The sequence below is a fragment of the Chelon labrosus genome (assembly GCF_963514085.1).
Source record: "Chelon labrosus genome assembly, chromosome: 20".
In the NCBI taxonomy this organism is placed as follows: domain Eukaryota; kingdom Metazoa; phylum Chordata; class Actinopteri; order Mugiliformes; family Mugilidae; genus Chelon; species Chelon labrosus.
This window is the reverse complement of record NC_140353.1, coordinates 6759053-6785637: the sequence shown is the minus strand read 5'-3', so window position 1 is coordinate 6785637 and position 26585 is coordinate 6759053. Positions and strand designations below refer to the sequence as shown.

The 26585-nt window shown below is 44.6% G+C and overlaps 2 protein-coding genes across 3 annotated transcripts in view; both read left to right on the top strand.

Moving 5' to 3' along the window:
- Positions 1-457: 457 nt before the first annotated feature.
- ptbp1a (polypyrimidine tract binding protein 1a) lies at positions 458-15383 on the top strand. Its single transcript, XM_084569226.1, has 16 exons — positions 458-493; positions 1285-1338; positions 1608-1638; positions 5177-5237; positions 5395-5567; positions 6028-6174; positions 6346-6516; positions 7136-7246; positions 7436-7613; positions 7702-7782; positions 7949-8106; positions 9472-9505; positions 10609-10701; positions 11678-11894; positions 12194-12271; positions 12532-15383. Exons 1-16 carry the CDS (start codon positions 486-488, stop codon positions 12662-12664), a joined length of 1728 nt encoding a protein of 575 aa, XP_084425352.1. The 5' UTR covers positions 458-485; the 3' UTR covers positions 12665-15383.
- Positions 15384-19634: 4251 nt separating this feature from the next.
- efna2a (ephrin-A2a) overlaps positions 19635-26585 on the top strand; it is a 77182-nt gene continuing 70231 nt past the window's right edge. For both annotated transcript variants that reach the window (XM_084569560.1, XM_084569559.1), the window contains exon 1: positions 19635-19898. In XM_084569560.1, coding sequence (XP_084425686.1) covers positions 19756-19898 — 143 coding nt within the window. In that variant the 5' untranslated portion in view covers positions 19635-19755. The remainder of the gene's footprint in view (positions 19899-26585) is intronic.

The following is a 26585-nucleotide window of genomic DNA, read 5'->3' as shown; positions in this document are numbered from 1 at the left end:
TACGGGTAAATGTACACCACATGAAACCACATGATTCATTTATTGAGAATATTTTAACAAAAAATGCTACTTATATATATTCTCCTATAATTAAACTACACATGAGCCATGGTTGTGTGATTTAGATGCACCACAATAATCTTTCTGGGCGTTTTTTGTATCCCTCCTTTCATTATATATTAGTAAGATCCCATTTTAGCTGTTTTATTCTTATCTATTTTCTGACTCAGAGGGCTGAGAACTCCTATGTCCACTTGATGTAATGTAGGCTACTGGAAATTTGCCGCGGCCTTCTTTTTTTCACAAAATGATGGTCGTCTTGTCCAATCAGGACTCGCGTAGACCCTTGTCCCCGCCCCTTTTTGGCTCTTGGAAGTGCCTGGACTAATCAGCGCTCGCCTCCGTGTGTTCAGCCATTTTGTAAGAAAATCAAGCAAGTCTGCCGCCCTACCTTCGCTTCAGACCTGCAGTTTTTTTCTTGTGCAATGGACGGGTAAGTGAAAAGAACCACACTTAAGACTTTATATTTCTAAAACAAACCAATCACGGAGTAACTTGTTTTTGTGTACTGGTTGTTTGTGAAAATGTTCTGACTTCTTGGGGTGCTTCGCGTAACCGTTACACCGGGAAAGTTTACTTGAAACAGTTTTTTTTCCCCCTCAAAACATGCAACAGTTAGCAGGACCGTAAGCTAACTAGCGGCTATTAGCCGTCGCTAGCGTTACAGCTAACAGTTATGAGTATTGTGAAACCGCTGAGTTGTTTTATCGCTTTATGTTAACGGCACTAACTCTAAACAAACGTAACTTAATATGAGTGGAAAATATAAATAAAGTTTTTTCACGTAATGGACACTTAACCAGTTTTCGTGGCTTGCTAACGCAGACGTTAGTTAACGTTGGCTAAGTGTACCTTTGTAACTTGGTTTCACGGGAACTCGAGCGCTAGCTTAAGCAACGTGTCTCATTTCCGCATTCATTTGTCTGCGCACTGCCAGGGCCATGTTGAAGATGTCTGGCCTGAACAGTTCGGGTTGATTGAATCAGGGACTTCTACACCGAGTTATCTAATCGGGGTCTGATACACAATAGGGTGAGGGTTTAATTTAACCGTATTCTACTCTTTTGATCACCTGATTTCGACATCGACGGACTTCGGAGGCGGCGTGGAGCTGCCATTAACTCGCACGCAGCGTAAATTTGTTAACACTGGATCGTTTCATTGTTGCTTGTGATAAGTACCAAATGTTATGTTTGCTTATATGTTCTTTTTAATCCCTTATAGCCGCCTAGACGCTGACTTGTACCCTCTGGGAGCCGGCTACGTCCCTGAAATTGAGTACGTATTTCGTATGCATTTTACATGATTGACTTTAGTTAAATGTTTCTGTTGTTTTTTTTTGGATTTCATATTCGTAAATATGCCTATCTTAGAATGAGGAAGTCGGCTTCCTTTTGACGATCTGTACTATATAAATGCGTTTGTACTTCAGTTACATAGTATTAAATGTTCTGCTGTTGTGTTTGATTGTTAACAGTGTTCCTATGATACGTTATGTTTTTATTTATTTAGGTTTTCTGACCAAGAACTTTCTTTGTGTTTTACAGCAGTGTCCATGACATATCAGTTGGCACAAAGGTATGTTTATTTTTGAGTCATCCTCTCTGAAACGGTTATTCTTGTAGCTGCTTATACTACAGAATCAAAGCTAATATTTAATATTTATGTAGCGTACTACTTCAATCCCATCGTAGTCTTTGCAAAAGTGTGCGGCGTTTGGTGTAGTAGCCTTCAAATCATTTGTGTTTTTAGGTTCCTATAGGGGTTTGTGGCTTAGGAACGCTTCGCTCATTTCTGTGTTTATTGCCCCGATATATTTGCATTTGTGGTCTTGTGCACCCCTGCAGCTATATTATTCTTCATCCGATTCATATTTTAGAAATAGCGGAGTGGAGACGGAAAAGAACTGTGCGGACATCTGGGACTTGAGACACAAAGTCTTGTCAGTTTGCAAGCGCTTCCTCTATAATTACAGAACTGCTGTGCAAAGCCATTTCTCATGTGCAATGAGTTTGCAGTTGCAGACTGACTTGCCTTGTAAACATTTATGAAATGCAGCCGAATGGTCAGCTCACAAAGGTTACAGTTACCCTCAACGCTGCAGACATGGAATGTTTGATAATTCACTTAGTATAGATTTTCTGAGGAGGAGCTTTTCATGTCTTCCTGTGCCTGTTTGCCCGTTGTAATGAAACTTCCTGTTTATTTTAATGCGTTCCTTAATAGTCTGTTGGCCTGGAATGTTAGGGAGGCCAAATCCTGCCCTGTTCAGTCTTATTTTTTTCATCAGATTATATAACGACACTAGTATAACAAATCAACACGGTATTGTTCAGCGTCGCGTCTTGTCCGTGAATCGGCACCGTGTGTTTACAGTGCAGCTGCAGATGTTGCATGCTTTGTTTGTGCGAACTTGTTGACACTTGTTTTTCAGCAAACTGGTGGTTGTTAACATGTGTACCCAATAAAAGTTGCTAGAGTGGTAATCCCTGGTAACAGAGCCAGGGACAGCTATGTGTAGGTGGAGTAATTGAACTCAACTTGGAGCTTTAACCATCCTCCCGCGGCCGTTCTCATCCTCCCGGCCAAAGGTCTTTACACTGTTTAAACAAGCCCTCTGACACACACTCATTGCTGTTACAGGGACACACCCCACCCCCTCTATTCATTTCAGTACAGTCTGTTGCTTTTCATCATGACTGACAATACGCAATTTAATGAATGCTGGTTGGAACTTAAGGTTTGGCCCCTTGTGTGATTCTTTCACTTTTCACTTTTACTGTTTTCTGGATTTGATGTGCTGTGGTAATGATGATGCTGAGTTATGGCGCTCGGCCTTGCTGGAATCTGTAATTATTCCGTCTGGGCAGAGTGTCTGGCATTCCGCGGTCGCATTCCAATCTCCCCCCTTTCAGCCCCCTGGTGAGGCACAGCTCCCTGCCCCCTCCACTGGCAAAGGCTGATCAAAGTGAACAAACATGTCCGTACCTGTGCTCCTCTCCTCTGTGCTTTTCCGGAGAGATTACCATCCACCAACCCCCCCAGCAGGTCCCAAAATAAGGTTGCTTGCAGAAGCCATCCGAAGAACAAATGAATCGTCTCAGAGTTCATTTCCTTGTAAAGGCAAGATGGGATTTTTTCCCTCGCAAAATGCTGCAGCAGAATCTGAGAACATATGTCCTCTTTCTGTAATGCAATGCAAACCAGGTGTGACTTAGTGTATGGAGGAGAGCGATTGCCCTCCAGCCCATCTTCTCTAGTAAAATTATGTTCAAGGCACCCCTATTGTCAGTGAGAGGAAGCAGCTCAACAGTTTCAGCATGTGGGCCAGCAGTGTGTCATCATTTTCTGAAGGTTACTATTATACTGTCAGCATCTTGAGCAAACAAAGGATGTGAACAAGTCGGTGCACATTCAGTTTGTTTTTGTCGGAAAATGGGTTGGGAGCTGTGTTGGCGCCAACTAGCACACAATGTATAAGCTGGAATTTTCTTTTTTTTTGTGATTTAACCACCACACTCCAGTTAAAAGCTATAGAGGTATTCTTCAGAAGTCTCAACTTTGTGTGTGACTCGATGTCCCTGCTTTCCACTGTAGACTGTCCTAGCTTTGTGGTTATTATTAGAATGAGGAAGTAGGAGGAGAGAGTCCAGACCGTGGAACAGTAACCTACAGTCCCCTGGAGGAAGTTTAGCAGAAACCCTGGAAGCTGGATCTTTCCCCCCTTCCTGTTTGTAGCTGGTCTGCTGACTGATAATGTGACGCTGGCCACCCACGGCCGGGCGAGTCAGACTGGAGCCACTTCCTTCATTTCTCATGACTTGAATTTTCCTGTGACCAATTTCTCAAGAGAAAATATTGTATTTTCTTCCCACCATTTGGAAGATATAGCTCTCCTCATTCATATTTTTACATTTGCATCTGTACTCTAGACATCGGTTTGCTGACATAAAACTTAAGTTTTTTCACATGCTTCTTCCAGTTGCAGTTCGTTTTTATCTCGCGAATGCACTGACCTGCATTCAGTTTTGGTAAACAAACTAGACTTTACGCAACAACTGCATTCCGTTTACATCAAGATTTGAAGATGTGTTGGTGTAGAATCCCCCTGAGCCTGAAGTTGCAGGAATTCCTGGTTTTGCTGTGGATTAGTGACTTCTGTGAGAGTGCCAAACTTTCTGGATGTCAAAGAGTAGTGCTCTCACAGTCACTGTCCCATCATAATGTTAAGAGGTGACACGAAATACACTCTGTGATAACATTTCCCGCTATTTGGCTCTTGTCAAGGTGGAGAAAAACGCTAGCAAACCTGTATGACCGGTTGTTGTTGAAGCACCGTGGCGCTCTTCAACTCCCAGAGAGTCCTCGGGGGCTCCATATGTGAGCACTGCTGCGTAACAATGCCACTAGTCTCAGCCTGAACAGGACATTCATTGTAGAGTATTGCAGAGCTTAGACTGCTGAGCCACTTCTTGTGACTGCAATACTTCATCTCGCACAACCACAAACACACACAACCACGAGAACAGCCCTGAAACAGCACTTTATATCTGCTAAAGAGAGAGTGTGAGACTGAACAAGGCAGACAGTAATCTACTGTCAGCTAGGAGTGTACCCATCTTGTCTTGCGATCTAAAAGGCTTCAGTTTGTTATTCTGTCTTGTAATTAATTACACGAGCACATGGGAAGTACTGACTAACAGCTGTTAGACTGAGATATGACTGCTGAATTGTGTGCTTCGAGCTGAATAGTCGCCGTTCTTGCCTCAGTGTGATTGTTGCTTTAATGTAAATTTGCATATCTCCACAAGTCAGAGAGCATGGCCTGTTGTTACCATGACTTTACAGTGTTTAACCAGGAAGGATGTGAAATACGAGTTTGAAGTGGGGATGGGAAATCAAATATTCCAGCTGACAAGCTACATTACTGAATTCTTCCTGGTGAGGAAGGCGGAGTTCTCAAGCGTGTTTGCTCAGTCCTCTTTTGGTTATCAGATTACTTCCTGCTTCATCACACAATGGCTCCGTAATATGAGAACTGTGCTCTCCACCTGCCATGCTATGCCTTCACTGGTGAATGCACTGAAGTGAACCATTGTTTTCTCTCTTTCTGCAGAGGGGATCCGACGAACTCTTTTCTTCCTGCATATCCAACGGACCCTATATCATGAACTCAGGTAGGGGGTTGCCATGGAGGGGGATGAATCCTTTTTTATTGAAGTGCTTGACGTGTCTGTGTTGTTTGCGTTGCCATGGCGATCAATCCATTATTCAAGAAGAACCAGAGCCTTCTGTTCCCTCCTTGATTGTATCTGCTTGTGTTTTCTCTTGCAGCCAATGGCAACGACAGCAAAAAATTCAAAGGTGACGTCCGCAGTCCCGGTGTTCCGTCACGTGTGGTCCATGTACGCAAGCTGCCCAACGACATAAATGAGGCTGAAGTTATCAGCCTGGGACTGCCCTTCGGGAAGGTCACTAATCTGCTGATGCTGAAAGGGAAAAACCAGGTAAGGAGGGGAAGATGCAGATCATCCTGCCAAACCTGTATGGCTTGCAGTCCTTTGTGATTTTTTTTTCTTTTCTTCCACTGATCTGCAATAAGGGATCAGCTTTCTGTCCTGACCTAAAATTACAACAATGACCCGTTTGTTACATCCTTGTGGCTTTGTGGGTAGATAGACAATTCTTTGTGCTGAAATTTCCTGGGGGAAGACAGTGATCTCTTAAATGTCTTCATCTCCTGTTCTCTATTACCATCCATTCTATGTCAAAACCAATAAAGATGTCAAAATAAATTGATAAAGATAAATAAATATTGATGGTCAATGAATGTCAGTGCACAGTGGCATGGATGTTACCTGATGGGGTTTACAACAGATATGCAGAATTATTAAGAATTTGTAATAAACGTGGGCTTATGGTGGTGTCTTACTGTATGTAATAAATTTGTTTATCTATCCACTCTAGGCATTTTTGGAACTGAGCAGCGAGGAGTGTGCACAGACGATGGTGACCTACTATTCCTCTGCCACTCCTGTCATCAGAAACCATCCCATTTACATGCAGTACTCAACCCACAAGGAGCTCAAGACGGACAACTCCCCAAACCAAGTGGTAAGGACTTGGGACATTTCATGCACTTGCTATGTGGGTGGATGATTTGGATTTGACACTTCCCCTTCGTTTAAAGTTATGATGTTGCGTTTATTGTGTCGCACACTTTCACTCGTTGCTACCTGCTTTCCGTCATCTAACTGGAGAAATGTCTGTTTTGTTTCCCCTTAGCGTGCCCAGGCAGCTCTGCAGGCAGTCAATGCACTGCATGGAGGAGGGATGGGAAGCATGGCTATTCCTGCAGATGTTGGAAGCATGGGAGGAGGAGCGTCCCAGAGCCCTGTTCTCAGAGTCATAGTGGAAAACCTCTTCTACCCTGTCACCCTGGACGTTCTACATCAGGTACAGTCTGCTGTTGGGAGTTTTGGTCACAGGACAGAATTCATTTAGATTTTATTAAAGGAGCTCGAGATTTACACGAAAGTTACTCAGTTATTTTCCTAATTGCATTTTCAGTTGCATTCATTATATTCTTGCCACATTCTCTGTAATTATTTCCATGTCACTTGTCTCATATGTTTCTTTGAGCAACCTTTTTAAAGAAATCACTGGGTTTGTGTGGTTGTGTTGCAGTGTATGTGCATCTGCATCCTTACAGTGCCAGAGACAAATTGTGAATTATGCAAACTTTTACACGGCTTGACAACCTGATACACAGCCCACTCAGATACTAAAAATATACTTTGATATTTCATTCTTGTTTGTATTTGCCCTGCTTTCTTCCGCTGGTTTTACAGTATGTTACTGAGAAATGGTTGTCTGGGACTCAAGTGTAATGTTCCCATGATACTTTGAAAATCTAGAAGTCCTACATGAACAGGATGTGCGTTGTTAATAGTGGGACTCTTGTCAGAAATATGCAAATGTGTTTCCTTTGTTTATCTTGCAAGAAATCTCTACTGGAAAATCCGTCTTCAGTGTTTAATTATAATGACAACCTCATTGTTTCTCTCCCCTCCAGATTTTCTCCAAGTTTGGTACTGTGCTTAAGATTATCACTTTCACAAAGAACAACCAGTTCCAAGCTCTAATCCAGTATGCTGATGGCATGACGTCTCAACATGCCAAACTGGTAAGACTGGTTCAGTTTATTCACTAAGTTTTAGCCTGAGGTTGTTGTTTCTGATTAACAGTTGACAGGTGCTTTGTCACTACACTGTGGGATTAACTCACCAAACAATAAACTGTAGTTGAACTCATTAGTGTAAAATGCGCCACATGTCTTATCTTGAGTCTTATTGTCCATTATCATTTTTTTTAGTCTCTGGATGGGCAGAACATCTACAATGCTTGCTGTACCCTGAGAATCAGCTTCTCCAAGCTCACCAGCCTCAACGTCAAGTACAACAATGACAAGAGCAGGGACTACACCAGACCAGACCTTCCCACTGCGGATTCACAGCCCTCCATTGACCACCAGACCATGGCAGCTGCATTTGGTAAATTTGGGACTAGATTTTAAGATATTTCAACATTCCCTTTCGTGTTCTTTTTGTCTTATTCTTGGTCGTTTCCTGTTTTTTGTAGCTGCACCAGGCATAATCTCCGCCTCTCCCTATGGTGGAGCTCATGGCTTCCCTCCAACTTTTGCTATCCAGCAGGCAGCAGGTACACAATTCTCATTCCTACTATTCCTTTATATCCCTACTCCAGTCATTTTGCTTTTCTGTGTAATATCTAGCTGTCCTTGCTGTATTCAGATTTTGCATTTCCATTTTGCATCTTTAAACAAAGTTAATGAAGTTGAAAGTAATTCTTATTTTGCTCCTCTTAGGTCTGTCGATGCCTGGCATTCCCGGTGCCTTGGCGTCTCTGGGTGTCGGTCATGGAGGCATGGCGGCTGCTGCTGCTGCTGCTAGCCGACTTGGCCTATCAGGGCTCACTGCCGCCGGGGGACACAATGTCTTGTTGGTCAGCAATCTGAACCCGGAGGTCAGTACACTCAAGATTAAACAATTCCATATCCTGCCTTTGTTAATGGAGTGCTGAGCAACATAAAAATATTAGTGCCGTTTGTTTACACTATGGTTTGTGGACCTGGATGTACTTGCTCAGGAGAAACCAGTGTTTTTGCCTCCATCTTTCACCACCTCCAAGTTAAGAGTACCTGTACTAGTGTTTTAATTTATATGGGGTGCATCAAGTCAGAAGCTCTTCTCTTTCAGGACCTCTCTGTGTTTGACCAAACCTGCTGCATTTCTGACCTGCCACTTTGCTCACTGTGAATTTTAAGTTTATTCAAAACACTAACTTCTTTTTTTTAAGAACTTACCATTTCATATCTTCATTTTTGTCCATTAGTTGAAATCATTCTTGAGTTGTTGGAGAGACAATATTACTTTTTTAGTAGTTCTTTTTAAAGCAACACCACATGTCCATGATTCTCTTTATATAGTGTGTAGAATGTATCAGTAGTGCGTCACGTTCATTACATTTACTTTAGATACGTAGTCATTACATTAAGTGCGTTAATTTATTTTTTTAGGATTATTAAAATTGATATTCAGATTTGACTGTTTTGTTATATTTTTAAATATTCTAAACAAACAACAGCATGTAATTTTAAAAGTACATATTGTCTCTGCCTTTTTCTGTATTTCATTGTTAATCTTTTTTCTCTTCTTTTTTTCTCCTAGTGTTCCCATAGTGACAGTGCATTTTAATTTAGCCAGTTCTACTGTCTGAAGCACTACATTTCTTTGTGTATACTGACCTTGTTTTTTTTACTTCCTTTTTCTCTCTCTTCTTTCTCTGTCCCCCCCTCTCCCTCTTCTTTGTTTTTTTAAAATCCCTCACCTCAAATCTTGCAAACTGACTGCACGCCCCATGACCAATTGTTCCCTCTGTCCCACTCTCCCCTCTGCCACTCCTGTTACTACTACTACAACAACCACTCCTCTTTCCATCCACCCAACCCTCTCTGTCTCCCTTGACACTGTCCCCAATTTGGAAATCACCCACAAATTGAAACCACGAAAAAAAAAAAAACATTGGCACCCCTGATTTTTGTATATGTACTTCCACAATCTTCCTTTCCTCCCTTCATCTTCATCTTTCTCTTCATCCTGTTCAAATCCTCTCCTCCTCTTCTTGTCCTCTCTTCATTTTCTTCGTCCCTCATGCCTCTCCTTCCTCCATGGTACTGTGGCCTTCCTGTGGACCTCGCTGCCTGTGGCCTGCGGACATGTCCCGACTCCACTCCACTGTCCTCCACTCCGCTCCGTCTTTTTTCCCCTGTCCCCTGTTCCCTCTCCCTTTGGCCCCCTGCCCTGCTGCTCCCCCCTGCTGTCTCTAAAGAGCGTTACGCCACACTGCCTCTTTATTCTTTTCGGTACGTTATCATCCTTTCATCTCCTTTTTTTATTACTACTGTTACCTGGCGAGGTGGGCATGTCTTGTCTCATGTTGTTGGCTTTTATTTTTTTAACCACTGATGGCTCATCATCAGGCTGCAGGGGGCTATGAAGGGTGGGGGTGTCTGTTTTGGGGGTTTGTATGACCTGTTTTGGTTGTTGTGGGTTTGTGTGAGGAAAATAAGGTGAGAACAAAGCTGCAGCATTTCATTTAATTTCTATCCATGGGCAAAAAAAACCATTTGCATTTTTTCATCTTCAAAGAGCACAGCCCTTCAATGGAAATATCGCCCCACTAAATAGAAATGTGGGGATCATTTTGTTTGGGAATGAGGCAGGACGCCGATCTAAATTCTAAAGCATCACCCTCAGGAAGAGGATGAGAGTCAACACTTTACTGGTTCTGCACCGTCCCATTTTAAACCATGAAAATTGTTCACATTTTGTTTCGTTGGGTTTATTTTTTATTTTTTTGTGTGTGTGTGGTTGCCTCGAGTCACTTAGCAACCGTTCATACGATGAAATGCTGCAGCTTTTTTTTTTTTAGTTATTATGCGTTGACATATCCGCTGGATTATGTCACCATACTCTTTTGCAGTTTGTCTGTTACTCTAATGTAGGTATGTGCATGTTTAGTTTATTTCTGCATGTCTCTATTTTGGCCCTCAATCTGGATATGTAATCAGCTTTTTCTTCATTATAGAGCAATCAAATTGATCACAACTACTTTTTTTTTTTTTACAACTCCTTGATTTTTTATTTTTTTTTTGTCTTCAAATCACTGCCTCTCCTTTCTAAAGACATTTTAGCTGTCACCTGTTAAATAGTTTTAAGAGGGCTTATGTAGGATTAGTTCCATAGAGGTTCCATGCAGAATTGAACCGCAAATTTATAATAGATTAGCCTAACAATTACTCCAATCAGTCTGTTTATTTAGTTGAAGTATGAATATTAATAACCCCGAATTGTTGGTTTAAATTGTTTTTTGTTGCTGTGATTGGCTGTGTGGCTCCTGTTAAGGTTGTTTTCTGTGTTGTATTTGCTGCACTCGTATCGTGACGCCTTCCCCCTTCCTCTCTAGGTGTGTATGGCGATGTGATGAGAGTGAAGATCCTGTTCAATAAAAAGGAGAACGCTTTAATCCAGATGTCTGATGGCACACAGGCTCAGCTAGGTAGCTACACTTCAACCCTACAAAACGCCTTTTTTTTCTTTGATCTCTCTCTTTCTTTCATCTAGTTTTCTCCCTTCCTACCTTCACATTATTTTACCATGCATTATTTTTGAGCCTTTGCTCAGTAGTGTTCTCCAGACCTTACTTTGATGGACAATTGATTGCCTTTCATTTATTATTCATATCTACACATAAGCATCTAGAAAATATATTATGAGAGAGGGCTAAGCTGAAAATTGTCGATAGATCAAACAATTGGAGAGTATTATTAAAAGGCAACAAGAAAGGCTTCGACAACTATTTTTGGAGTTGATCCATTTAATCTATTGATTATTTTCTGAGGAGCCCTTTAACCTACCTCTAAATAATAAATATTTACCATTAAACTTTCAAACTTTTGTTCAAACATTGCTCATAGTGCTGCAATTAATTTGAAATCTGTACGATGAAACATTTCAAACGATTAGTCTATTCTTCTCTTGTGATATTGACTTTAGTACAAGGTTTTTTTCTATATTCTGACATTAATTTCGACGGTGTTCAGTTGCTAGTGCAGATTGTATTTGGAAAAACTTAAGTGGAAATCTGCAGAGTTTAGATTTATCGGTCTACATGTGCAAGAACAAACCGCTTACAACTTGCAAATGCACATAGCGTCTGCTCTAGAGAGTCTTTGTTGAGTGATGAAGATACAGGAACTGACCACCGATCAAGAATCACACAGAGCTCACTGTTCAAAATACTTTTACAGCTGTCTTGTGATTTGAGGTTGGAAAATGAGTGGCTGTTCTGTTGAGGTGCTTATTCTGCTGTGGTCAGCTGTTTCACTTTTTGCAGAGCGTACATTTTATTAGGTCTAATATTAGATCCATGTAGAAAATAAGAATTGTGGGAACTCTGTCAAAGTTCAGTCTTGTTGTGGAAAAACATGTTTTTGTGAAGAGCAAGTGTTGACTTTCGTTCTGATCTGTCTCAGCTATGAGCCACCTGAATGGCCAGCGTCTTCACGGCAGGGCCATGCGTGTGACACTGTCGAAACACACAACAGTTCAGCTCCCCAGAGAAGGCCACGAGGACCAGGGCCTCACAAAGGACTATAGCAATTCACCACTGCATCGCTTCAAGAAGCCCGGCTCCAAAAATTACTCCAACATCTTCCCGCCTTCTGCAACGCTCCACCTCTCCAACATACCGTGAGTGCTGCTCCGAGAGCCTTGTTTTCATTCCCACTCTCTGCAACTTTTCCTGGCCTTTTCTCCCCCGTTTGCAGCCCGTTACTAATTTTCTTCTATATTTCGCTTTAGTGGTTTTGACATTATTTTAACATTTAACTCGAGAAGTACATTTTTAGATTGAATTATCCATTTTGTAGCATGTCAGCAAATGGATATAAAAATGCAAATTGGTAAAAGGAACTTAAACCCACATAAATGTTATGGGTTTTTTTTTTGTTGTTGTTTTTATCCTCACTCACCCGCCCTTTTACTTCCAGGCCTGCTGTGGTGGAGGATGATCTCAGGAGGCTATTCGCCAGCTCAGGAGCCACAGTTAAAGCCTTCAAGTTCTTTCAGTAAGTCGTTGTTCACTCACACCCAATTTTTTAGACTCTCCTGAACACTCGACAGCCTTTTCTTTTAAAGCCAAGTCAATTTAAGCAAGCAAATGCTGTATCCATTCTTATTTGTTGTTATAGTCCGAGTACTGTGTCTTTTAGGGGATGGAGAGAATTGAGTCTTAAATGCAGCTTATAAAATATAAAACAACCCATATAAAAGTGGGCAGCATCTTGATACTTTCAAAACAAACATTTTATTTTTCTCTCTTTAACAGGAAGGACCGCAAGATGGCCCTGATCCAGATGGGCTCAGTCGAAGAAGCAATCGAGTCCCTCATCGAGTTCCACAACCACGATCTTGGAGAGAACCACCACCTTCGAGTGTCCTTCTCAAAGTCCACCATCTGAGTGCCTTTCCTTCCACCTTCCACGTCTGTTGCCGTCTGAATGCTACTTTTCTCAAGGTTGCCTTCAGGGGGGAAATGTGTATCTCTGTGTTTCTTTGGAGAATGTTGCTTCTTTAACCCCTCCCTGTCATTAATAGGTTTTGAGATTTGATGTGTTCCGTACATAGTTTAAGTGATTCTGGTTCTGATGACCTGTTCCAAAGTATAATTTGGCATCAACAAGGGGGAAAAAAAAAAAGAGCACTCTCCTTTGCCATGCACATATTGACGGTTGTCCATTTATTTTGTAGTTAAGCTAGACATTTCCGATTAGCTGATTCCCCAACGTTGTGATACAAGCGCAAAAGTTTGTATCCTCCAGTGACTTAGACTACTTTGACCACACTCCCAAGTTGTGGTTCCGGCTCATAAGAATGTAAACCTTGTTCGTGGTCATTGCTTTCATGTGTCATTGCTCACATCAGTGAACTTTCACAAGCAGAATCAAACCATCTTTAGGATCAAATCGGGAACAGGTTGTCAGCAACTAAACCTAATTATTACTTTGTTCCATCAGTTTTGTATAAAGCTGGGAAATGAGCGACATTCTGCAATGAACCATGTTATATTGGAGGTGAAGGAGGCGGTTGATGAACTGTCCCTTCAGACCAAATTACTTAAAACACCCCCTCCACCACAAATGTATGGGGAGGAGTTGTATCCGCACCAGACACACTTCAGCATTCCTTTTACTATTGTAGTCGTGTGGAATATCCATGTGTGTGCCTTTTTTTTTTTTTTTTTTTTGAAATGCCACTTTGAACCTGTTTGGCCAGTCAGGAACGGTTTTGAGACAAAGGATTCAGTTTGGGTTCACAGACCATCAATCAGCATATTTTCCGGTGTCTTATTTTTTATTTTATCCACCCGCCTATTTTCTTCTGGGGATCCATACCACTATCAGAAGTTAATCAATATGGACGCATTAGTCTTTCAGTCTTTAGCTGCAGATTTGTGCCTTACTTTGCCCCGGCCAGATCGCTCTGGGTTTATTTGGAAATGACGTGGTTCTCTAAAAGGCCCTTAGTTTCCATCTACCAGCGTTGTTAAAGTGTGGGGGTGAAGTGGCTCATTTAATCTTTTTTTTTTTTTTTTTTTTTCTTTTCTTAAAACACCAATGTTTATCTTTGTATCCATATATCCCCATTATATGTATCTAGAAACTATGAATGTAAGTGAGTTAGATGCTTATTATCCTTGCTAGGTGATGTAGCTCTGTTAGGTGTATTGTGGCGGGCGTAGAGCTGTACCCAGCCTTCCTGTCTTACAGTCTCCTTTCACTCCCATGTAGTCCTTTCGGGACAGTGGTGTTTGGGGCCTCATTTAACTATATTAAGTTCATATCTGTATGTGGACACCTATATATTCATTTATCTTTTCTTTTTAATGTTAGCATTTACATGTGTATCACTTCTAAGCTTAACTGATACCTTTTGTAGTGGCTGGGTTCGATCATTATCGCAGTGCCTTGACTCCTTGAGTTTTTAATCCGAGGCTGAAACAGGCCTGGTCAGTTGACTTTGTTTACCTCTCGTTCAGGTGTTTTATCTTAAACCTGTCTGCAAAAGATGCCTTTACCCCATTATATTCAGGTAATCCTACCTGTGAGAGGGCAGCTCGGAGGCATTTGTCAGTTGATGGTAAACAGTCTTGGACTGTGTCAAAACAACCCAGTAGCTTTTTTTTTTTTTCTCCTCCTCCTCCTCCTTTTTAAATTCAGGATACCAGAGTTATAGGGTGACACACACCCATTCCCTGTCTGTGTACACTTAACGCCACAGTCGGGTACGTTAGTGCACTTTTCCTCAACAATAGGTCCAAGCTGGCACCACCACGCTAAAGTCTTACGTCGTCACATTCCTGCGTGCCTCGAGCACCAGTTTCCACAGCCTCGACCACTATAGTCTTGGACCAGACACAGATGTCCTCTGTCTCTATTTTTGTAAAAGATTCTTATGCATGTTTTCACAAAGCTTCATGTAGCTGCAGACGGTTATTGCTGTTAAGGACCAAAGTATGTTCTACCCCTGCTGTTTTGTAGTGTTGTGATTTCTTAAAAGTTTTTTTTTTTTTCCCACATTCCTGCTTTTCTACAAAAACTAAGGACTCGTTTCCTTTTTCTGTTCCTCAGATGCCTTGGACAAAGTCACATTAAGTTAAAAATGTCTTTTGGGTAACAATGCGTACTGTATATTGTACCCCTTTTGTTTGACTTCACAAAGAGGCTTCTTTGCTAGAGGTCACTTTAGAACGGATACTTATTTGAACCACAGTCCTAGCTGTGATGTTGACAGTGTAGAAGATTATATATGCCTTTCAATTTTGTTAAAAGCTTTTATTTTTCTCTCCTTTTTATATGGGGGCGGGTTGGGGTTATGTATGAAGCGGGGTTGATGGTTGTATATATTCATGTTTTTGTATCACAAAATCATCTGGATTATATCCACTTTACGTTCAAAACATGTATATTTTGATAAAACAGTACAGACCTATTAAGCTCTCGGGAGCTGTAAAACGAAAAAAAAAAAAATCTTTTGTAACACAAAGACATTAAACCTATCTGAACACAGAAGTGTCTCTGTATGTGCCCCGCTCGCCCCCCCACCCCCCTTTGCCATTCTGATCTTGTCTCTTGCATCTTCTGCTGCCTTCAATAAATCTTTAGTTTGTTCCTTCTTTCATCTGGCCTCATTTGGTTTCTGATTCTCTCTCTGTCTCCTTCCTGTGGTAAACTGCTGCTCTGTTAACATCTTGTAACATTTTCTACATTTCCCATCCTGTTTACTACTGGTGGGGTTGTTTTTTTGTTTTTGTTTTTTAATCTCTGACTGTATTTCCAACTTAATACTCATCCCATCTTTGGAACTTGACCGCTGCTCATCCGGTCTCGGCTCTGTCCTGTCACAAACCCTCTCGGTGAAGCAGCTGTGACGGTCGTGACAGGGCTGAGAGCTAATTTGATATGCGGCGCTGAATAGACGCTCGCTACTCTCAATAATCCTCATGTGCTCATCTGCTTTGACCTTTCCAGTCTTGCAGGTCTCGCTCCTGTTGCTGTGGAAACCAACCATTAATAATTAAGATAAAAACACTAAGTGTGACTATCAGAGCACATCTGGGCATGCATGTTTATGAGAGTGTGCAAGTGGGTGCGAGAGGTGGGAGGTGAATCAAAACCCGAACAGAGGTTATGCGCCGCCTCAACCACTAGGGGGAGGTCTTGCTCTCTGGTGGCGATTAAAGCTCATTGAAGGGAGGTGACATTACCTGCCAATCACACACAATGTCAACAGTTAGTGGCTTAATCTCAAGTCCTTCCCTGGGCTTTCTGGTATTATACCTGTTTTTTTTTTCCCCTTCCTTACACACAGCAGCAGTGGAGAGGATTAACCGCAGATCTCCCCTGCCTTTTCAGACAGGGACAAATAAAGAGAAAAGGAGAGCTGAGCACCAGTGGTGTCTTATTTGTGGCTGAGAAGAACTGGATTTTGTCGTATAATGCCCGGCAGCTTGTGGAGTGTGATGGCAAATCCACAGCTCTGGCTCTTGCTTCTCGTGTGTCGTTGCTTTGCATGGGAAGGTTGAAGGTCACAGTCTTAAGATGCTTATGAGCACGTCTAACTAGATGGAAATCTTAGGAAGCATGGCTTAGGATGCTAAAAGGAAAACGCAGCAGCATGTTCACCAAGAACCGGCCTCTTAGATATTTCATGTCTGGATACCTTTTTGTGTGTGTGTGTGTGTGTTAAGGCTCACCGTATCCCTACCAGCCAGGAAACTCCGTGGCAAGAGCTTGAAGCTTTCAGTCAGCTTTGATGCCTCAGACCCTTGTTTACTTGCAGCGTCTTACTCTGCACCAAGAGCAGTTCGGAGCAGAGAGCAGTCTGCACCGAATCCTCCTCGGGAATACATGGAAATGCAAAGAGATTACATAATTTGGCACAGAAGGGGAGCTCGATGGAAGACGATCCAAGCGCAGATATGTGAATGTTTTTTAGGTTATCAAGCTCCGGCTCAAAGGGCACGCTGCTATAATATAATTTTAATCCGCCAAGAGCCGCGTGTACACCGAAACTGCTCTGATCCACTAGTTACTTGAAACCAAAGAACCCCGTATGTGCATAAGCTCTTTCACAGTGTCCAAAAAAAAAAAAAAAAGTCTGCATTTGTACTTTTAACTTGTTCAGTGAATCCGAGCGTGTAACCAAACCCGGCCTCCTCTCCCATTTGTTTGCCAAATTGAGACCCTTGGGATGTTTTCCGGCTTCCTCCGGTGCCTGGGTGCACGGGACTAACTGAAACCATGTGGGGGGGGGAGCAATCCAACCGCATCTGGCAACATTTATTTACATTAGTACTGCGGTCTCTAATCAAGCGAGCACTGGCAAACGCTGGGGCCACACAAATGCAAACCTGGTGGTTGCTGAACGGGGGCAAGAGGTTCAAGGGAATGTTCTTGCGCCGGACCGGTGACATGTTCGACCCCAAACGCTGAATGTCTGCTTTGTTAGTCAACAGCTTGAAAAGACATTCATCTGGTTTGTGTTTTAAGGCCCTGGTGATTATTCATACGCCTGTAATTTATACCTCTCTCTTGAGAGAGAGGCGTTAAGCTGTCGTCCAATCACAGACTCACCCAGCTATAAATTCTGGGGATTTAACACCCTTTTAAGGAGGCGTGCATCCGCGCCGACTCCCTGACCCACATTCTTTCAGATTTGGGATCACTTAAGAGGCCTTCATATCTGAATCCACCCAATAATGTTTAGTCTGCACGGCTTACACGAGCTTTAGACTCGCTATCCGAGTGGCGCGGCAGAGGAGGAGAAGCATGAGACCGAGGGGTGAAGGATGTCTTCTGGCGTGTAGTTGCCCCTCTTTAAAAAAGCCACCAGGAGACTACCCACCTGTTTACATATGCACGCCTCAGACAGATGTTGAATAATTCATCCGGCGAGGCGGACAACACGCAGCTGTATTTGGGTTATGGGGGTGCATGGGTTCTCTCCCTGCCTGGGTTTTGCACAGCCCAAATTATAGGCATTACTTTGCAGGCAGAGGAGGGCAGAGCAAAACTAGGCCACTTTGAATAAAGGATCCGATATACAATAAGATGTGGAAGATGGAGCTGCGGAAAGGTTCAGTTTAAATTTATACCATGGCCTGTTAGGTTTGGGAACAAGTCATTTGGGTTTGATTTGGGGGGTTTTGCAGGAACCTGAAAGAGTTAGGCCACTGCAGAAACCCCACTTAGTTGGATTTCCCTACTTTCTGTTTCTTAGCTCACCCCCTTTAAAGAATGAACTTTCTGCAAATAATTTTGAATCAATCCTCATCTTGTTGAGAGCGGATTGATCCTCACTCGAGCACCTCGTTTCGCACCAGTTATCGACACATGTTCGGAGGAAGCAAGACAGTTACCGTACCGCCCTCCTTTGGGGCCGAGACTTACACAACACCTGAAGATGGATGAGTTTTGCGCACACGCTCTCCGGACGCGGGCTGCAGGGGTGGCAGCGCGGCTCTGTCAGACGGGGCTGTCTGGAGGTTTATGGCTCACAGGTTTTTAGGCTCGGCGCTGCCTCCGCTTGCCGTTTGGGGCCCTAATGGACACTGATGGAAAATGACTCCACTGTTCCAGCGATCCGTCAGACGCCCTCTTTCTCCCCCCCCCCCCCCCCCCGTCTCCGAGCCCATCCATCAGGCAGCAGCTTTCAAACAGATAGTGAACTTCACGGGCTCTTTACATGCCCAGATGCGATGAAAATAAACAGACTTCGGTTAAACAGATGGTTGCAGATGGTGAATGATAGTAGCCGTAGTTAAACCCCCCAGTTCCTAGGAGACTGCTCTTCTCAATTAACCTGATAAAATTACTTACTCTCGTCTTACTAGAAAGTCTGTTAACTTTCTGGAATAAAGTGCTTCAGCTGAGTTGCTATACATTCTGGCTTCTTTATCACCAGGGCGCAGTGAGTCAGCCAGCCGAGAGTCCCCAGGGGGAGCGCGGCACGGCGCGGCGCGGCACGGCTGCAGACCCCGCCCGCGCAGAGAGAAGAGCGAGCGCGAGGTGGGAGGGAGGCGGGGGTGGGGGTTACTTACACCGAATCAGGGTGCCGGTGAGTGATGTTGCCGCCATAGGTGGAGGGTTGCGCGGGAGCATGTTGGGATTAAAGCTGTGATCATCGACGGCTCCCCTGGCTGCGCCGGTCAGCGTGACGCGCAGAGAGAGCGGAGGCGCACAGCGACCGGAGTCACATTGGATTGGAGCCAGCGGCAGCGGAGGGATCACTCAAGTTGGGATGCTGTCGGAGCGTGCGGCTGCGTGAGGTGAGGGGGGGGTGGAGGGATGCTCTCGCCTCGCAGTTGTTATTGTGCGATAAGTTCGGACTGAAAACGGCGACGAGGAGCGCGTTCGGTCTGAGTGGGATGTATTTCTTCGGACTGCAATAAGAGAAAAAAGGTCAAGTGGACGCGTATTTTGGCCGCGAGGAGGTTTGCGCCGCGAGAGGAGCGGAACAAAGCGTGCGCCAGGCTGAGTACAAATCTGGGCAAACAAATATGACGGCCGGTTTTGACGCTGTATCAGGTCTTCTCACGAGCACCGACACCACAAACCTCGGATGAATTCTGGATTTTAACTGATTGCATTTTTCTTTTCGGGTGGAAGACGGGATCTAATCCAAGTGGCGCATCTATCCCTCCGTGCTGCGCGTAATGGGAGAAAAGTTTCGAACCTTGCAGAGGAGACGCACCGGCAGCATCCGACCGACGACGCGTTCGTAAATAACATGTGAATTCCGCTCCCCCCGTCCGCCACTGACCAAGTTTGAAAGTGAATTCCGGATAATCAGCATGACTTGAATCGCCGCCGGGGTTATCGGGACTCTCATCAAGCCAGTTAACGATCCATGAACCGCCGACCCGATTTGTCCAAAGACGCACAGACGGACGTTGATGATCTAGAGAGGATTTCTGCAGCGGCAGAGGCAGCGGCAGCGGCAGCGCACTGAAAGCCAGATTCCAGTTAGAAAGAGAGGCTCCCTCTGGAGGATGTCTATGATGTTGTGCCAGCTCGGGCAGAGGTGTGTGATGGAGGTGGTGCTGCTGACCATCCTGTCCTGGGTGTCCGTGTGGGCAGAGGAGAAGATCATATTTGACAGACACGCTGTTTACTGGAACAGCTCCAACCCCAAGTGAGTTTCAGTAGGAGTTTGGCCTGAAGGTGTGTTTGGGTGTGTGTCTGTTTAAGCCGTTGTTTATCTGGGCTACCTCTTCTGCCCGCCACGTATGGCCCTTAAAATAACGAGGAACATCCCCAGCATTCGGCTCAACCTTGAAATCTGGAAGGAACGTGCACGGTTCAGTGTTTTGACATGTGCTGCCTGACTGCATCAGTCTTATTTACGTTTCATCCCCCTTTTTCTTCCTGTTTCGGTGGTGTTTGGCCTGAACAAAATGCAATCTGGTGTCTTTGAAATGAGTAACACACACAGAGGGGGGGGGGGGGGGGGGGGGGGGCAATGTGTGTGTGTGTGTGTGTGTGTGTGTGCACGTGTGTGTGTGACTGGATGTTTTATTCTGTGGCATGGGGAGCTCTTTTCCTTTTGTCTGAAACAATGAGGGCATCCTGCCTCCTCTTCTTATAAACGACTAGAGATTTACTTCCAATTTCTCTCTCTCTCTCTCTCTCTCTCTCTCTCACACACACAAACACACACACACACAGAAAGCTCTTACCTTCTTTTTTTTATCAGCTAATTTCCTGTGCCAGTTTCCACAATTGCACATTATTTCTTCAATTCAAGCACTTGTGCAAAAAAAAAAAAAAAAAAACCCACATCCATAAATAAACAAACACGGTGCACGCCAGACTCCACACACAAACGCACGCGCACTAACACACACACACACACACACACACACACAAGCGGTCGTCTTTAGCCAGGCCTCATTGACATGGGGCAAAGCACACTGGGCCCGTCTGTCTAATGGTTTGTGACAACCTGGTCAGCCTCTTTCTCGTTCTCCCTCTCTCTCTCTTTCTCTCCCTCCCACCCCTTCCTCTCCTCCTCCTCCTCCTCCTCCTCCTCTTCTTTTTTCCCCCTCCTCCTCTCTCCCAGGTAGATAAATAAACAGTGAAAGTGCTCCCTCTGACTCGCTCACGGCTGAATTAGTCCAAACTAACGGCCCCGTCTCTCTCTTTCTCTTTCTCTCTCTGCAACCAAACACACACACACACACACACACAGAGAGAGCTAACAGGCTGTCTCTGACTGCATCGCTGTTCCACAGAAGGCTTCTCAAATATTTAACAGGCGAGGGGAAACATTTTCTCCCTTTCTCGATGCCTCCCTCTCTCTTTCTGCCTTTTCTTTTCGTCCTCCCCACGCTCCTCCTTCTCGCCACAACACACACGGGCGCCTACACACCTCAAACGTCACCGGGTAAAATTGTAAGCCACACGGGCCTGTGTGGTCTGGGGCGCTCTTATTCCGCCAGAGGTGCGGGGAGGATGCTGAAGCAGAAAAAAGGGTAGAACATCAAAAATGCATTGGCACTAAAACTATGAAGCTGAGGCTTTGGAGAAGTGGCGAGGCTGGTCCCACCCCCCCAACCCCCAAACACACACTGTTAGACCCTGGCACTGACACTGCTAATGCTGAGCCCCTTTTTTTCTGCACAAACAGGACCGTCCCGCTGCACTTTTGTGAGGGTCATCCAGTTAAAACATTCAGTCCTCGACTTCTGATATAAAGCTAATGCTCCTTCTAAACTACTGTTTTCTAAAAGATTAGCAAAAAGAGGATACAGATACTAAAATCATCCCTGCACATTAAAAATTTTAAGTTTTTAAAGAAGAAGTCCTGCTGGACAAGAAACAAGATCAGACAGCAATGAGACGATAAAGAAATCTCATTAAACATGTCTTCACCCCTGTTGATTTCACATTTTCTTACCTGTGGCCCCTCCTCGCTCCTTATTGGATCACTTGATCACATGTCAGGAAGCAACCAGGAAGTGATTAGATGAAAGTGTGGTGGATCAGGTAAACCCTGCTGGAGAGGGACATCCGTCTTCATCTGGCTTGTCCTTCAAGGTAGGAGTGATCCTAACACCTTAAACTGAACCCGGAGCATAACACTGCAGCACGGATGTGATATTATTTGCTAGATCGATCAACCGTCGTGCAAAATTTAAATTAGTTTGAGCTATTTTTTTTGTTTTGTTTGCAACCTTTAGTGACAGATAAATTATGATCCAGGCGCAAGTATTTCTGAAAGGTCTTCCTTGTCATCTGGGGGTGATTTAGTCAACGGTAACTGATGAGAAGCCCAGAGACCCAATGCAGAAGTAATGCATCACGTCCAAACAAGAGCAATCGTCTGAGCCGGCGACATGGCACAAACATCTGTGAAAACGAACAGCTGTGTGACATAATTGATCGCACGACATCAAGCGCCGAGCTCAGGATTTGTGCGTTGTTTTTTCTTTGTCTTCATCAAAAGTTTGCTCGTTTCGAAACAGCTCGAAAAGGGTGTTCTCCGGCAAGGTCACGAGCGCCAACTTCGTAGAAGTGATATAATTAAGCCAGGGTTTTTGCGTTGCAGCATTTCTCTTCTGAAAAGCCAAAGATTGGCTTTGTGAGAAACTGCTTGAGGCGACGATTCGCGACGCTGCGAGCTCGTGCCAGAGCTGCAGTCTTCCTTTTTTTTGTTCCCGCATGCTTTTAATGCAGCACCTCGGCGCGTGAACTGTGTCTCGCAATCCGACAATTACGTGATTAACCGGCGACGATGTTTACACGCACCGGATATTCAGGGTTGAATGAGTGCTCCGCTCGTGTTCCCATTGATGCACAGGCAAGATTTTTTTTTTTATTTCAGTCGGTGGCAAATCTGCTCAACCGTGCCAACGCAGCCTCCTCTTTTTCATTCTTTCAACCACCTTCTGGAAAATACTTGGCGTAGCAATGTTTGTAGACATCCAGAAACCTTTTGATATGTTCAGAGCTGACCGTAAACGAGAAAAACAGAAAATGCCACATTGAGACAAAAACTTCAGCTATCTAACTGAACTGGCTATCATCTGTACTGTCTATATACACACACCGATCAGGCATACCATTATGACCACCTGCCTAATATTGTGTAGGTCTCCCTTGTGCCTCCAAAACAGTTGTGACTCATCAGAGAATGGACATGGATCTTCTCAGTGTTGTTGTTGGAGGCCTTTGAGTCCTATGGGTTGAGGGGAGGGTCCTCTGTGGGTCAAGTATCCCACAGATACTTGATCAGTTTGGGATCTAGTGAATTTGGAGGCCAGGTCAACACCTTTTGTTGAGGTGTTCCTAAACCGTTTGTGTGTGTGTGTCTGTGTCAGGCTGCATCCTGCTGGGGATGGCTGCTGCCATCAAGGAGTGTCATTGCTATAGGGTGGGGGTGCCTGGTCTGGTCCAGGTGGGTGCTACATGTAACATCCACACGAATGCCAGGCCCAAACGTTTCCCAGCAGAACGTTGTATTGTCACAAGATGTTCTTTACTTCTCCTGGTCATAATGTTATGCCTGATCGGTGTATGTGGAAGGGTCCGTTCATTTGCACGCTGCATTTTAGTGCCTTTAGTGCCTTGCCTATGTGGTTTTGGTCTTTTATACATCCACTGCATGTATTGTTCAGCTCCAAATGACAGCCAAAGTTAGCAGCCAGCTGCTGATCATGGACTATTAAGCAGCTAAACAGCCAGATGTTTCCCTCAGGAGCTGGTGAAAACCAAAAATAAGAGAGTGCAGATTGGACTTAACATTGCCAGGTGCCAGAAGCACAACTCTGACAGACTTCTCACATTTGGTTTGTGCCTCCCTCAAGAGAGCGAAAAAAAAAAATGAGTCAGTGCAGTTTTAGAATAGGATGAGCAGTCAATACGAATTACTTCTGCAAGAAATCTCTCGTGGCTGCCCTGTCAGCTGTACAGAACTGGGTCACTCTCGCAGCCTGGTAATATACATGCGCTTTTTCTCTCTTTTTATATTCAGCGCAATTGTTTAGTTTTCACCTAAACGATAGCAAAGCTGGTGTTTTGCATGCGTCCGCAGCGGCTGTGCAGATAGTTTTGATTTTACGCCTTGATTTTTGAGATCTCTTTTTATATCTCCAATATGGTGGGAGTAAATTTAATTTATTCGGTGGCGTTAAGAGCACAGAAAATATGACGTTCAGACAATTCTACAGCGGTGCGGCTTCTTGCAAGTATGCCTCGCTGACTCAGAAAAACACGTACAGATTGAAAGTGCCTTCAAATAAAGTTTCTGTTTTCCTTCGTTATATTGGAGCGACTGCAGAAGTTTCAGAAACAGGTATTTCAAAAACTGTGTGGGAACCACCATTAGCGATGGGTGATAAAATGTTTTAGGCCACCTGGGTGAGGCGACCCTTGACTTGACACTTCCTCGTGGCCATGCAGGACACCGCTGATGTTTTTCACTCGCTTCGATTAACGTCTGCTTCCCCTCTGTTTCCTTCAGTCTCGCTTGCTCTACTTTCCTCTTGCACGCTTCTCTGAGATTAATCACCATCCACGCTGACATATTTTAATTGTTTTTTACCTGCTAATTAATTAATGGGTGCTGCCGGTACGTTTTTACGGACCCGGGTCTGTTTAAGGGGGGGGGCGCCTTGATCTCGACGAGACTAACCTGAATAAGTCAAGAAGAATAAAACGCGTAAAACAAACGCTCCTGCTTAGGAGCGGAGGCGTGCTACAAATTGTCCAAACCCTTTAAATCCAAGGCTGTGACTCTCAGCAGGCCTATCTCTTTCAAGGTCTTGCTGGATAATAGAAAATGTATGAGATAATCCAATTCAAACAGCTCCGGCCACTTTTGGTCACGGCGGGGAGCGGCGCTCGTTCGTTCGCTCGCGCGCGCTCGGGAGCATTGTCCGTCCTCCTGTCGTGACGAGATATGTGGCAATGCGCGCTTTAACAAAGTACCATAACCCACATTATCACAACAATGCTGCAACATTAGAACAGGATCTGGAAATCTCCCAGCTCCACATAAAGGGATTTATCCCACATGCAGGACGGAATATGTGAGGAACACACACACACACATATGCTCTTATACACACACCACTGGCAGCTAGATTTAGGTCATACAACTCACACACACAATCACATACAACCAGAACGGTTGTCCATTGAATGCAAGGTTAGGCAGCCCCCATTTTTTTATTTACTCGCTGTTGTGCGCCCCCATTCACACACACACACACACTCAGTGGAAGCTAGATATGGCGCACACACACACATATGCACGCATATTGGCTCCCTATTCAATAAAAAACCCATCCTTTTCCCTTCCTCTTGCTGGCTCGCCCGTGCACACGCAAACACTGAGCCCCCTCCTGGCTCCCAGACCCGTATTATAAAGCTTGCAGGTGAGGAGGCTTTGTTCACCCCGAGCAGCTAATGTGCTCAGAGCAATGGGCTCTCCTCCACACACACACACACACCTCCTCTCAGACAAATGCGCGCACACACACTGGCTCAGTGGTCCAGAAGGAGCACCTTATCTAATCCCGCGGTTTATCCTTCAAAAGACTTTCTTTTCCTCTTCTTCTTTGTTCCTCCTCTTCTCCTCTCTCTTCATCTCTGTGTCTTTGAGGAACTCCGCGTCGGCGAGAAGCGCCGATGTTTGACGACGCTCTCATTCTACGGGACAGGATCCGTCTCCTTGGAGACACACAAACGCATGCACCCACACAGCCCTTTGAGGAAGAAGGGTCTCGCGCGCCCGCACGCTGCGCTCGTACATATAGAAAGTTTCAAACGCGTGCACGCGCGGCACTCTATACTCCGTGTCCACACTTCGGTGCACTACTGAGAGTCCCTTGCACATAAACCCACACACGCGGGCGCAGTCTTTGCGGCGCGTCCCCTGTGGCGCCCGGCGATATGTGCAGTCACCGGCGCTTCCTCAGCCTTACCGCACACATACAGACACACGAAGATTTGCATCCAATTTACATGTAGACTTGTAGTCACCCTGCTCGGTTACTGACAGTTTGTCAGACTCAAACCTGCCCTTGGGTTAAATCCATCTTCCCCTGCCACCACCACTCCACCCCTCTCTCTTTCTCCGTCTTTTTTTTCGCTTTCTTCCTCTCTTGTCTTTGTATCTCCCTATCAAGCTCTCATCTTCCACTCTCTCTCATCTCCTTTCTCTTGTATCACGGCGTCTCTGCCTCCTGCCCCTGCCTCCCTCATGGTTTTTCTGTTGTGCGGGCCCTTACACTGTCCACACCGCCTCGGGCAACCTCTCCCCGCACATAAAGCTTCACTACATCAGGTTACGTGCTCCTGCCGTGACCTACATGACATTGCATACACATGACCGTGTCCGTGTTTGTTTAAGATGCCAGCACGGCCGACGGCGGCTTCTCGTTGAGCGGACCCGGTCTCGGGAGCTGCTCTCTCGGCTCGAGCTAAAAATGATACTTGGAGTAATTAAATTCGGGGCTCCTGCTTCGCAAATGATTTCTCCCAGCTCAGCAGGAGAGACACGGTTACATAACAAGATAGTGTAGCGGATCTTAGTCATCAGCACATTCAGTGCGGTGATTGGCAGGATCAGGTCATCCAAATATTCAGGGGCGCCCGGGTGGAACAGTGTGTGTGCTGATGGGTTTCGGCATGAATGTGTGATTTTTAATGACATGGATGGGATTGTGTCAATGCGATAGAAAAACTTTATTTTTAACAACATCTTGCAGTAAATGTAACCGATCAGTCAATAAATAGAGGACGGACAATTTTAATAGCCGACGGTCTAAGTTGGCTAATTTATCCTAGAGCTACGCTAGTGGTTATTTGAAGGTAA

Excerpts from the sequence above, each read along its gene's own strand:
- ptbp1a (XM_084569226.1), top strand. Across the intron at positions 5,568-6,027 it reads TGCTGAAAGGGAAAAACCAG|GCATTTTTGGAACTGAGCAG; the intron begins GTAAGGAGGGGA and ends TATCCACTCTAG. Across the intron at positions 9,506-10,608 it reads CTGCCTCTTTATTCTTTTCG|GTGTGTATGGCGATGTGATG; the intron begins GTACGTTATCAT and ends CTTCCTCTCTAG.